Here is a 14126-nt window from a genome sequence, read left to right as displayed (position 1 = left end):
TGAAATGTGATGGAAAAGTTGCCAGTTGTTGTACACTGATAGTAAAGGTGGGCAAAACCAGAGAATGATGAAGTGCCAAAGTGCTGTTTGCCTGTTGCTGCGTAATCAGCAGAGCGCATCTAAAATTGACAAGGAACAATCAGGCAGAAAGCAATTAAACACATTTCTGGAAGAAAAATCCCCTTGTGTACTATAAAACACAAAGACAGGGTGTATGCATGTGTCCCGTACTGGAGAAGAATAGAGATGGTGGACCTTTAATCTTCATCTTGCATGACCATGACTCCTAATAACTGGACATGGTAGTTCTTGCTTTCCATCATTCTGACTGTGATCTTCTATTTACAGAAAGACCTACCTCAGCCTCCCTTGGTGATAGCTCCTGCCAACTGCCCTGAGCTTCCCAAAGATAGCAATGTACCAGCCTCTCAACAAGACACAGAGCAAATGACCAATCCTACCCTCCATGTGAAGGAGCTGCATGGCCCCACCTCAGCTGCAGAGGAGCTGGCTGATACTGACACAAAGATGGACCAGTCAGAGATTTCAGTCACGCAGAGCGAGGAACCAGCTGGTCAGAATAAGGACGACCTTGAAAGCAAATGCCTAAATGGAGAGCAAAAACAGCTGGAATAAATGATGTGATAAGAACTCCTTATTTTCCCTCACAAACATATCCATATAAAACCAGTATGTATTTAGGACTGGTTTAGTAGTGTTTGCATTCACTGAGGAACCTCACTGGGAGTCTGATCATCAAATCCAACAATGAATGTTCTGCCTCCAGCTTTGGTACAGCTATACACTTCAAACATCTTTCTGAAATATGGTGCTCTACAAGGGTTCTGATGTATGGATTTCAATGATCATTTTAATAGTGAATGCCTTTGACCATTCCATTTTCATTTTACCGGGGTAGTATTAAGAGTATTTATTTACACAGTACTCTGTGCTTGTGTGGCTATTTTGCTGCTTTAGCATAGTGTAGGTTAATGTGGAGGAAAAGCATTGAACAAGTCTGCTACAATGCTTAGTTGAGAGAAACATCATAGGTTTTTTTAGCACTTTCCCTATTGTCACCTTTTACTTTACTTTTCCCTACTTGTCAAAGCCATTGATCCAAGGGAATGCTTTAGTATAAACTGACATTCAGGAAATGCAGAGAATGGTTAAATTACCAGCCTCTGAAAGGATTTATACTACCGTGGTGCATTAAATGCATCTCTTAACTTTTTTGTCTTTGTTTTTACTTCCAGGTACCTGGGTTGGCTACTAGTCTAGTTTAAAAGGCAGGATGAACGGAGCTACAGGAAGCTTTCTAAGCACTCATGTGAACTCTAGGGGCTGTCTTTGAAGATAAACAGTGTTTGTCACAGAACACTGTCTGGAAGCAAAAGCATATTAAGAATGTTTAATGTTTTAGAAATAAAATACAAGCCAAATAAGTAAGAAAATAGGTAGTAGCACTATGCTAAGCTTAATAGGCAGTATTTTCATTGGGAAAATGTTAAAGTAAAGCAGTAAAAGTTCATATGTTTGTGGTTTTGAGCTTCTACTTGTTATTCATTTAAGGAATATAGTTGTGGTTTCTAATTCTGAAGAAAGTAATCTGCTGTTTTCATTCCCAAGGGAGCACATATGGTGCTATAGTCAGTTGTGGTTTAAAGCTACTTGCTGCTCAGTAACTACTCAACTGCCTCAGTCATGTTTTGTCTTTGTCACAAGAGGAGCCAAAGCATGGCCTGTCAGGTTCTGGAATGAGGCTGTGATCTAGTCTATTATTTTGCACCTCTTGCTACATGACATTGTGAAGGACTAAATGTATGAATTTAAAACTCTTTGGGGTGCAGCTGGTCTTACTTAGTATTCCTGAAATTGTGTGTTTTCCTGTATAACACGATTGAGTCTTTTATGCATCAACTTTAGTACACATAGAGGGATGATGTGATTTGCATATTATTTATTCCATCTAAGAACATTTGGTTTTATCAAAGTTGTCTGTTTTACACTTAAATGACAATCCCAGAAAGCCTCAAACACTTCCCATTAAAACTGAAATAGAAAATGGAAGTATTCTAGGATCCTAGAATATGGTTCCAAATTGCATGGAAGAAATACTCTTAAGAGTATTTGAGAGCCTGAAATGTCATTTACAAAAGTATCATCACAGTGACGCAATCAGAGGCAATGCTTTTAAATTAAGAGTCTCCAGTTGGCATGTTGAGTTGAATTCTGAAGCTCTCTCTTTTAATGTCTGTCTGTCTCTTAAATTTCAGCCATTGTCTTTTTGGCTAGGTCTTCCAAAAGTTTGCCCTGTGCTTTTTGGATGATAACTTCTGTTTTAATCTGGTTCACATTGGGTGGATAGTATTCTTTCTCTAGAATGTGAAAGGCTTTCTGTAAAACCACACTATGGCTTCAGAGTTTTACCAGCTTCTGCTTAAAGCCTCAAGCACTGTCTGGTAAGTTGATTTAATGGTGAGTTTCTTGAAAGGCTTCCTGAGTCCAAAGGCCTGCACTACCTTTAATTTACAAATCACCCTAATGGAAGATGGTAGTACTAAAGAGAACTGTTTTTCAACCTCCTCTTTAATGGACTATGTTACTTTTGCCAGCAGTAATCGGAACCAATTATTACTAATAAAAAGCAACAGAGACATTTTATTGAAAACTTCAGCCAGCTGGATTATGCCTTAATTTAAGCCATTGTATAAGTACGTATATTAAATTAAGAAAACAATCTTGTGTTTAAATAATGAACTTGACAAATAGCAAGAAAACAAGTTTGGAGACTGACTCAAAGTTCTATGGTTTTTTGCCTTGATTGTCTTTCAGTCATAATGTTATTTAGAATAGCTTTGTATATACTTAAAAGCCAGTAGCTTTCTGATGATGAAGCATTAAGTTTTATCATCTACTTGAAAGTGTATTTTAACATTTGTTCTCATGTTGTGGGTTAGGAAACAGTTTATTTCTCAAATTGTTTATAACTCAATTAAAATGGAAGAATTCATAACACTTAACTTGTAGGCATTTAACAGTTGCTTTGCTCACATTGTATTCTAGATAGGTCTGCTTGGAGCACGTGCTTCACCTTATGTTTCTGGAGGCTTTCCACCTATTTTTAAGTGTGGTGTGGTTTGGTTTTGTGTGGTTTTTTCTCCAAACTACAAAGATCAATGCAGGAAAAAAAAACAATAGCTACTCAATGCAATATCTTCAGTTAAAGTATGTAAACTGGCAATGAGTTACATACTTTGACTATTCCAGTACTGTACAAATCAGGTGACCCTGGTGCACCAGTTTGGCTGTGACTGTTCGGACCCTGATCTTGGGCAGTTCAATCACTTCCATCAAAAACCAAGGCTCTGGCTTTTTGTTTTTCAAAAACCTCCCTGACCACCTTAATGTAAAACTTAATGTTGTATAGGAAAATGTGAAGATATGTTCAGTGTAGCTGACTCTGATTTTATTTGATGATTGCAGATATATATCCCACACCAAACTTGAGTTAAAACGCTCAAAGTAATGAAAGTAATGTTAAAAGTAATGTTGATGTGCTTCTTGTTTACGTTTCACATACTAAGCCATTAGCTAACTATCTAAAAAACCAATAATAAGGATTCTATTTGTGAAAAATTGTATATGTTCAGGGGAAGCAGTTGTTTTAGTAAAAAAAAAAAAAAAAAAAAACAAACACACCAAACAAAACCAAAAATCAAAACAACAATAACCAACCCCACTAAAAAAAAATTAAAAAAACCCCCACAACCCAAAAAACTCTCTGGATCACAGTAGTGAGGATCAGATTCTTTTCGGGGTCTGAAATTACTAAATATCAGTGTGTTGGACCAAGTGTTTGGTTTTGAGTGTGTCCTCCTGAAGGGCTGCACAAATGTAGCTGAAGGTAGAATGCAACCTGAAAGACTTTGAGTGATGAGTAAGGGAGAAGTATCCCAAACCCTCTTTTAATTTTGGGGATATTTCTTTTTCTTGTCACAAATGAAGAGCATTTTAAATGAAATATTTAAAAAAGAAACAGAAACAAAATATTCAAAAATATATTCTGTTTTTACCAGTGGCAGTAAAAAAGAGCACATCCACATATGTAAGAATTATACTTGTGAAAATATTTAATGTTTTCTCTAAGCTTGGACAAATGCCAGAAGACACAAAATCTGCAGCACAGCATATTTTCCAATAGGTTTATTAACATGTCTAATAGAAAGCTTCATTTAGAAAACTGTTGATTTCTTTTTTTTTTTTTCCTCCTTCTTTTATATTGACCATACCAAATTTCTTGAACTCTTTATGGGATGTCTTGATCTCAGATAATCAGTCAAGCTTTTCCTTCAGAAGCTGTTCTTTTCTTACAGTAGCCCTCAGTATGCCTTCTGTTAAGAATGCCTTGTGAGTCTTGATGTTCTCCTATAGGTTCTTGCTTTGAAAGCTCTTTCAAAACGCAATACTTTGGTCCATATATATGCTCAGTATCTCCAGGATATCTCACCCTACAGTTTGTAGAACTTTTCCTGCCTAGGCAATTACAAAAAAAAAAAAAAAAAAAAAGTGTTCAGTAACAGTGTTGCCTTGAAGTAAATTCTTACATGCTGCTATTTTTGTGCAAGATCCTGCAGTTTTGTTCTTGTCTTCTCTTTAGCCCCATGGTTGGGTAGTGCATATATTTCTGGTCTCTTGCACTATGCTGGCTGTTTAGGATGTAAAGCCCTGTAATATTTCTTTTTAATGGCAACTTTGTGGAGTATCAATTAACAAAACAGTATTTTGTATATGCTTTCATCGTTTGACATGTTATTTGTAGTACATTCATGGGTAAATAAGCTGGCTAAGCAGTAATGTGCAGCTAGTGCATATTGACACTTGACACGCATCACATTGACACAAGTAAGTGCTTGAAATATAGACATACCAGCAGATCCAAATATTTGTCCAAAGCCTGCAGAGATGGTGCCTGTTTCCATGACAAATATAATCTCTGACATTTTAAAATAAAATCTGTAAGGGCTACATCTTCAGGAAAATGAGGACATTATTATTAGAGAGTCCAGAAGAGAACAGGAACTATGATCAGAGGTCCAGAAAACATCAGCAACAAGGCAAGATTAATCTTCAGGTATTTTATCTAGAGTGTGGCTTCCCAGCTGGCTGGCAGGACGTGAAGCACAGAGTTGCACTACCAAGCTCTTTGCCTTTTCAGTTTAGGCTCTATGCCAATGGTGCTAGGTAGGATGGAGAGGGAAAGGATAAGAAAAAAAGTGAAGGTGGCTCAGAAAGCATGAGGAGACACTGAAAAAGAATGCCAGTGGAAGAATTTACTCCAGAGACGTCCAAAACAACTACTACAAAGAAAAGACCTAAGGGCATATATGACAAATATCCAAAAATCTGAAATGCTACTGCAAAGTGGAAAAACAAAGAAATTTTTTTTTTCTTTTTCAAGTAGGGGTGGCATTAGAATTAATAGACTTAAATTATAGTAAGGGAATTTTGGGGCTGGTGGTAGAAAAATCTCTGAGTATGGCTAACAATTTAAGTGGTTAGCCATGGGAAGCATATGTAAACCTCTATGGGGTAGGGCTATTTCCAATGCATACTATTGCTGAGCTCATCTTGTTCTCTTGTTCTGAGAGTAAAGAATTTAACCAGATAGACAAGAGCCATGTCATTGCACTTGCGTTAGGGGCCACTGAACAAGCCCTGGCCCGCTTTAGTCCTCTCGTAGTCTGAGGGTCAGGCTTTTTATAATTTAATGCCATCATAGCGTGAACTTTATCACATAGCACTCATTTTATGAGCACTGTAATGGAGTTTTGCAAGCATTGTGACTGACAATTCAGATCTTGTATTACAAAGACTTTTGGTTTTGTTTTGCTAATTTAAAGATATTTTCCACATAAATCCTCTGGAAAGAAACAACATCAAAGCACACGTTAAACAGATGCAGTGCTCTTTCTACTGCTCTTTCTATTTTTTTTAAAAGTACGTTTAATTTGTTGAATTGCATTGAATGTTTCTGGCACCCTGGAACGTTTTTGGAACAGGACAGCCTTGTGTGCTACCAGAAGCTTCCTTTGGCACTGGCACAAGAGTATTGTCTCTTCACTGATCCTTTGTATCTTCTGCATTTATCAATTATGTGCTCTTCTGTGAGTGTTTCACCTTTACCTTTTCCTCTTCCAGTTTTGCAGGTAAATATTCAAATTATGTGGAGTAAAGATGAGGTTTTGCCATTTGTAGGTTAGTGATAGATGATAAATAATGTGCTTAAATTGGATTTTCTTCAGTTGGGAACTAGTATATTGTGCACAGTCATCTATAAATTCAGGAACTAGTAGAGGACTTGACTTTGTGTGATGCAGTGACTCAGTTTCGGTTCTGTTTTCCCAGCAGCTGTTGGGAATATTGCAACTGTTGGTCCTGTTGTTGATCTGCTGGTAGCCAAGGGTTACAAGTGCACAGGCTCCTGGCATAATTTGGAGCCACCTTCCTTTGCTGAAGGTGGCATTACAGTTTATCAAGTTTCTCACAATATTTTCCTGCATGTTAGCATGCAAGTTTAGATCCAGATGGCAAATTTCATCCAGGTGTTTATCTCTGAGAAATCTTTGAGATGATCTGTAGGCTAGAAATTTTAGGTTGAGGACTGCTTCCTGCTGATGCACATGCACTGTATGTTGTGAACTTTCTTTGGGTGTATAATGTAAATGTTGGTCAGCTGAAAATATGCAGAGACATGGTCTCAAAGTAAACAAGCTCATCCTAGCTCCTAAAAAAAATTAGTGACTTGAGCTGGTAGGGTGCCTTGCAGTAGCAGATAAACAACACCTGATAGTCATGAACTGCTGAAAGATTTCCAGTACTGAGACTGTGATGCTCTTTATGAACAGCAATACCTTGTTCAGTCTGTGCAGTTAGTTCAGTGGTCCTTCCAGGGGACCAGCCCTTCAGTTTTGGATTGTACACAAGAGTCATAGCTGATACTGTTTCCTATCCAATAACTTTTTCCTTAAGCTGGAAGTTTGTTAAGGCTAGATATAGCTCTTTTCATCTTAAAGGTATAGGTGTAGTCAGGAAAATGCCATAAACCTGCCACTTCTCCATTGTGGATCCAAGCTTTAAATGGCTGGGATGGTAGGAAGCTGGTGATGTTTTGGGAGGAGCACGATCCTTGGCATGCATTTTCCACAGCAATAAACCAGTACATTTCTTTTTATTATTCTGCTCTGACTGTTCCATTTCACATTGAACAAAAACTTCAGAACAGTGGTTCAGGTTTAGCTTGCCAAAAAAACCCGCAGTGGTGCAGTTCAATATGGTTTGGGTCAGAATCTGTTTTTTTCATAGCTGGCAGTAGAGACTTAAAAAAATTGAGTGTGTCATAGATGTTACCAGAGACTCTAACATGGCAGCAAGCCTCTGTGAGGAAGGTAGCCTTATTTCTCTCTAATTGCCAGTTAATGGCAATGGTCTGCATGTGCTGGTGTGAACATCTATTGCCTGTTTGTCTTCAACTCATGCTTTGTCACTTGTCCTCTCCGACAACCTTTTGATTCTCAAACTTTCATAGAGCCAGCACAGGCTGTGGGAGAGCAAAAAGAAATCTCTGTTTCATAGTGCACTCTAGCGCTGTCGGAAAAGTGTGCAACTGGGAACTGGTCACCATAGCCTAGCCTGATGCCTGGATTGTGTGTTGCATTCATCACAGGGTGGGTGTCACTTTTTAACACTAAAAAGTAATCTTTTTGATCCTAGAAGTCACTGACAGTAAATATGAGCTCCAGTACTTCCAGTCTGGCAACATATGAAAGCAAAACCTAACTGTTTAAAGAAAAATAGGATTTACAGCCCTGACCATGGATGGTCTGCTCATTATTTTTAACCATGTTCCTTCAGTTTCTCCATCCAGTGCTGGAGGAACTGGGGCTCTAATAACATCCTAGCAATGTGCAATTCCCATTTGAATGATGCTAGTGTTACTTTACTAAAACTGAATTAGTGGTGCTTTGGACATGGATCAGATATGAGGTTGGAGACAAAAACTTAGAGCAGTATAAAGAGGATTTATGAGATGAGAGTAAGATACCTATTTGCTTAATGCTAGTTTCTTGGGTGCTTGATAGTAGCTGCTTTTAGTGAGGAAGTTTATTCCTGGGAGGTAACATTATAAGTAGAACAGTTTTAAATATCTGATGTCTGTGGAAGGACTTTGTAATGTTCAAATAATAGTATATAGGCTAGTGTTATGGAGAGTGCAAACTCTAAGGGTTGTTAATTTTAGCGCTTGCAAATGCACACGTTTAACTCTTCATATGTACACGTGAGGAATAAAATTTAAGCTCATTTCATATGGTGCTGAAGGAAGGATTTTCTTGTGATCCAAAACCTATGATATATTTTTGCTATTAAGATCTTCTACGCAGTTTGGCCCCTTAATTAAAAAAAAAACAAAAAAAGAAAAAAAACCAAAAAAACCCCCAACCAAACACCAAACCAAAACCAACCCAAACATCAACACACAACCAAACCACTAACAACTCAAAAAAAACCAGCTAAGAAAGTTGGCTGGTGTAGGAAGACTTGTGTGAAAACTCAATTCAAGTATTTTTCCTGCACAGGGGCTACTATTGCCAAACAAACTGAAGCTGTGGAAATGAAGTGCAGCTGGGATGTAAAGAATGAGGGATTTAGTTCTCTTTAAGGATGTAGTTAGTCATCAACAGCTGTGTCAGGGATGCTTATAAAATGAATATCCTCTCCTGATTTTTATCTTGCATTTCATTTACCTTGTCAGTTAGTCAGTTAATCACATACACTATTAGTTTTCATAGTTCTAATTCACTGGATTGCTGAATTGTAGAAACCCTTGTGTGAAGAGGGTAACTCTCCTTTCACACAGACTGTCGAAGGTGTAGTATTTGCTAGGTGATGACTTGCAAAATTGGTGCATGGTATCTACAAGGATAGATAAATCGGTGATTTTGTGACTTTTATCTATGATATAAGTATCTTATATCTATGGTACAAGCAAGATTTTTTTGTTGTTATTTTTTGCAAGTAATAACAAAGAACTGAATATATCACTTTACTTACATCTTCCTGTGCTCACAATAGGATAGAGCCATTGCGAAGACCAAGAGAAAAAGCAATGTCATTTCCAAGTAGTAAAAGACCTTTTTGGTAAACATTTCTGTTTTTCCAAAACTGTAGGTCTTATTGTAATACGTGCATCAGATTTTCAATTCAGTCTGGGTGGGTTCTTTCCACCCTATGTCTATATAGCTCTTCATGGTTTTGATATCAGCCCTCCCCCGACTGAATTACAGTCTTGTATCCAATTGCACAGCATATCATAATATATATTTTTTTATATTTGTAAATACATTGTAATACATAGCATTTCCAGTGACCAAATGTAGATTTGCTTTTTCTTTCTGTGGTGTAACATGGGAAAAATCCTACTTCAAAATTAACTGTGGGGGGAACAGAATCTTAGGACAAGAGATGAGAAATAGCCCAAGGGTTTCTGCAGAGTGAATTTTTCATAGAGTAATTAAGCCTATTGAAGGCATACATAGATATGTTGAAACAAAACAAAATTGAAAATGACCGGTCAACTGAAATTGCAGTGGGTTTTTTTTCTTCTGTTTTGCTTTCAAAAAACACTGGAATTTACTTTCTTTTAACCTGTTTTAGTTCAAAGCTGTAAAAGTTTTCTAAAACTGTAAAATAAAGATACTTAATTTTTGAACAGAATTTTGCTATTTTGTATCACCTTTACATTTGAAATCCAGTTGTTTACTTCTTTTTGTTTGCACCAGGATGCGATAAAATATCTCTTGTGATTTTAAAGATCGCTCTGCACAGCTTCCATCTTGGGCTGGATTCCACGCAAAATTCTTAAAACTTGCCCATGGCTTTTCAAGTTTTGGGGTAATGCACAAGACTCAATACAAGAAACAGTGTTTCACATCACCAAGCAGTCCATGCAAGTCATCTCTTTTCCCTGCTTTTATAACCCTGATGTGATGGTTGTACTGATACAATCAGTTTTGACAAATCTGTTGCGTGTTGTAGTGCTATTGCTTGGGAAGGAAGGTGGTTACTAACAGTCCCTCTTTTTTAAAAATAGTAAATTTCTATTGAATTACAGGGGAAGTCATGGATGTATCCAAGAATGGTACAAACTGAAAACAGGTATGTTTCCACTCTGTGGTTTTGTGCCCATGGTTTTCAGTATGCCCTGCATATCACTTTTAGATATGCAAATACAGCCAGGAAGACAAAAATTGAGACATTTCTTGTGTTGCCTGGCTTTAAAAAAAAAAAAAAAAAAAAAAGTTGCAGCAGCGAGACAGCCTTTCTCTTTGGGCTGTTGCTGGGGAATCAAGAGACAGCTACTTCCATTCAAAGAAAGAGGGTTCAAAACCAGAAAGACTGGTTTTGTGTTAAATAAAGGGTAGTAAATAGTAAAATACAGTCTGGCCACAAAGCTCATCCTAAGGTCTTCTAAACCTCATCCTATATTAGTTGAAACAGTAACTAGTATTCTAGATTTAAACATACACCTGTGTAGTAGAACAAAATTAGCATAATGAACAAGTTGTGTGACTTCTATATTACTATATCCATTGCATAGACATGGACACAGCATTTGTTTTAAAACAAAAAACCCAACCCAAACCTAAATTACTGGTCTTGGCACAGACTAATGCTCTAATGGGGGGGGATTTAAATCAGGTGAGACCCTAAAGTGCTGTTCTGCTGAATTCTTACAGTAGAGCTGGCCCATGGTTCTACCACTAGTACCACATCTGCATGATCTATCACTATTGATTATCTTAATTACATTCAAAGCATCTCCCAACTATCTCACATATTTACTAAAGATCTGTCCTACGTGACTATTTCTGCATCTACGGAACAACTATTTACAAGCATCTTACCTATGTACAACTTGCTCAGTTTTGCAGCAAGAAACCCCTGGCAGAGTCTCTGGAAGGGAAGGCTGGATTCTCCACCCAGGCTGATGGCTCATTAAGCACAGGAATTGGTCTATGCACAGGTACTGCCTGAAGATTGTCTTCAGGGCACACCGAAATTCCCACCTGGAGACCTCCTGCACCAATTGCTCAAATACTTTCTTGTGAAGATTTTCAGTCAATTGCCTAGTTTCAAGTCAGTTCCTTGTCTCAAATTAGTTCATTATCTCACCTGTGCAGATGATTAAGTGGGGAGTTCCTGGACCACCTAGGGACTTGATGACTTAGCTGCACTGGCTGTGCACACAGGGACAGCCTTGATCCCCAGCTGTACCACAACTGAAAGACACACTTGAGTTGTATACTCACAGCTCACGTGTAACAAGTTCCATAGCTCTTGCCACGTATCCCAAATTATTTTAATTTTTTTTTCTGTTTTAGAAGGGAATGAAGATTGCATATCATACATATCAGATAAGAGAGAGCTTTTCACTCACCATAATGAACTGCAGCAGCCCAGATTTCCAGCATTCACAGGCCCAGTGCTGTTGTGTAGTAGGAGGTGGAAGAAAGTAACCGGAACAGAAAAATAGCTATGATGAGTGAAAATACAAAGCTCTGAACTTCTTTAGCCTTTAAGCATAATATTAGGTATGAATCTGTGGTATTTTTCTTTTTGTGGGAATTGTATTCAGGCAAATACAGTATTTTGCATTTTGATCTCAGGCTTTTCTGATTAAATACAATTCTCATATTCATGGGTTGTCAGTCTCCACATTCCTTCTCTTCAGTATCACCTCCGAGACAGACTTGACTGTCTGCATCACCCTTGCTTACTGCTTTCAGTAAAAGAGTTACTTGGAGAGAGATGCAGCTTTGGGATGTGGTGTGCTATGGGTCTCCAGTAGCTCCTAGGAATCATCCTGTTGCCAGCAGGTGCTCCTGAGCAAGTCCAAAACAACCCCTGGCTCTAGCCGAGGGGAACCTTCCAATCTTCTCAGATATTTTTAAAGGACTGCTTTTTTCACTTTCACCTCACTGGTTAACTGCAGTGGAGCAGAAGCAGTAATCTACTGTTATATCTTATTTTTGGGTTGATGCATCAGATCAGGACAGCTGTCACTAGTTCTTGCATAAAAGGTTTCCATAAAAAATCTAGATGCTTTAGGAAAAAAAAGTTAGGAGGGCAAATGGCCTCCCAGGTATCCATCAAAATGTTCTTATGGTCTTTAGCCTCATCATGGCCAAGTATGTATGCGTCCTCTGCTAGTGCATAGCTATTTAGTCCAGCTGTTCAAATGTTCCATGTTTTCCTCTGTGTGGGGCAGGGGAAATCCTCTTTTCCCTGGAGGATACAAGGAAACACCACCTAAGCAGCAAGCCTTGGCCTGGTGCCTCTTCCCAGATCTGTTTGCCTCCCAACATGGGGATGGACTAGTAAGGCAGAGAGCGTTAAGGAGCTGCATGGACTGTCTGGCATGGGGTTAGCCCATCCCAGGGGCAGAATTTTTGTCTTGTTGACCTTCAGGAGGTTTCTTTTGTCCTGCCTACTGCACTCTATTTCCTTATTACTGTTATGTTAGCCATAGGCAGTAGCTCTTTAAAGCTGGCAAAAAGATCCACAGTATCTACTACAGTGACTAGGGTGATAGTCCTATTCCAAGTGGGAAGTTGGTTTAGAGACCTCCAGAAGTCCATATCAAGAGTATATTTATTTTGTACCTTACCTAGGATGGAGGTTAGCAAAGGGACACAAAGCTGTGGCCATTACAGAGTTGTTCAGTAGCTGCCATACACTAAAAATAATTCTATAAAAGTTCAAATAACTTTCATTAGTAAGAAGTAAACAAGTCAATCAGTATTTCTATAATATTTCTGTGGAAAAAAAAGGGGGAACGTCTAGCAGGAAAAAGCTGTATAACCATCAGTTTTCTGTATTTATAAAAATCACTACTGCAGAATTAGATTTTATGGAAAAAAATCTTTTTTTTCTCAAATTTCCTCATAAAGTTATATATGAGTATTTCTTCCTTTCCTACACTCTTTTCTATTTGGATTGGTTTATTGCTCTGAAATCAAGATTTAAAATGAAATCAAATCAACAGATACTTTTGTTGTTCCCTTCAGGTATAAGAAATGTCTCTTCCCAGTGCAGAAAAAGAAAATGAAAAAAGGAAATCTGCACTGAAAATGTGGCTTGGGGCTGGTGCTGCAGAGTGTGTGATGCCCATCCTTGATGTATCAGAATGGGGTTCTGATAATAAAATAACTCTTAATTTCTGATAAGTTGCCATAAGCTGTTATTTTCTGTCCCTGTTCCATTTCTTATCTGTTGTATCACAGGAAGAGAACCAGGAGACACAACCATTAAATCTCACCTTTGTTTTTCCCATGCCCTCAGTAAAAAGCCTTTCCCAGGAAGCAGAATGAAACAAATAGTCTTTGAAATCCTTTCATGTAAAGCCCTCCTTGCTGTGTACTTTGCACCCAGAAATTTTTGGCCATTGAAATAGTTATGTATCCTGTGCAAAGCATTTCTCAGCACTCCAACGTGTAATGTGGCAAACCAGCTAAATACTGTTAAAGGTGTTTAAATCCTCCTGGTGCATCATGATGTTTTCCCAATTGTTGTGTTGAATTTTGAGTATTATGTTGCTTTAGCACAGTGTTTATTTTATCTGTACACTGTAATAGCATGTGCAGCAAACCTGCAATGAGCAGAGTGGACCCAACTTGCCCCCGTTGAGTTTGGTGAGTTTGGTTGCCAGTGACCACATTCATAGTGATTGCCTTCTCGCTTAATGTTTGTGTGTTTGCTCCTAGCCCCTTCGGCGGGAGTGCAGAGACTGCTACTGCTACTCCTCATTTTTAACCTATTCTACCACTAATGCACCTACTAGATTTTGCTGGTTTCTTCTCTTATTGCAGCCATATCTCCCCTCCTCCCCTTATTGCTTTTGGGGTTTGGTCAAGCAGTTTTGTCTTCCCCAGACCCGCAAAGATATGTGCAGGTTGTTCTTTATCTGCTGAACTTTTAGGAGCATATCAGTCTTCTGCTCAGCTCTTTCACGGGGATGTACGTACGGTACATGCAGTCCGTCAGTAAGGACAGGAGCTATTTGTGGC

At 38.3% G+C, this 14126-nt stretch overlaps 1 protein-coding gene across 3 annotated transcripts in view; it reads left to right on the top strand.

Moving 5' to 3' along the window:
* SPPL2B (signal peptide peptidase like 2B) overlaps positions 1–7609 on the top strand; it is a 33511-nt gene extending 25902 nt beyond the window's left edge. The window contains exons 15-16 of one of the 3 annotated variants that reach the window (XR_008237059.1): positions 349–850; positions 1257–7609. Coding sequence is in view for 1 of the 3 variants with exons in the window: in XM_052800336.1 (XP_052656296.1) it covers positions 349–636 (288 nt within the window). In the remaining 2 variants the exon portion in view is untranslated. Of the gene's footprint in view, positions 1–348 lie in introns of all 3 variants that reach the window. The other 2 variants (XM_052800336.1, XM_052800337.1) reach the window with 2 other exon arrangements.
* Positions 7610–14126: the final 6517 nt, after the last annotated feature.

The sequence above is a fragment of the Harpia harpyja genome, chromosome 11, assembly GCF_026419915.1.
Source record: "Harpia harpyja isolate bHarHar1 chromosome 11, bHarHar1 primary haplotype, whole genome shotgun sequence".
Taxonomy (NCBI): Eukaryota; Metazoa; Chordata; class Aves; order Accipitriformes; family Accipitridae; genus Harpia; species Harpia harpyja.
This window is presented reverse-complemented; position numbering and strand designations above follow the sequence as displayed.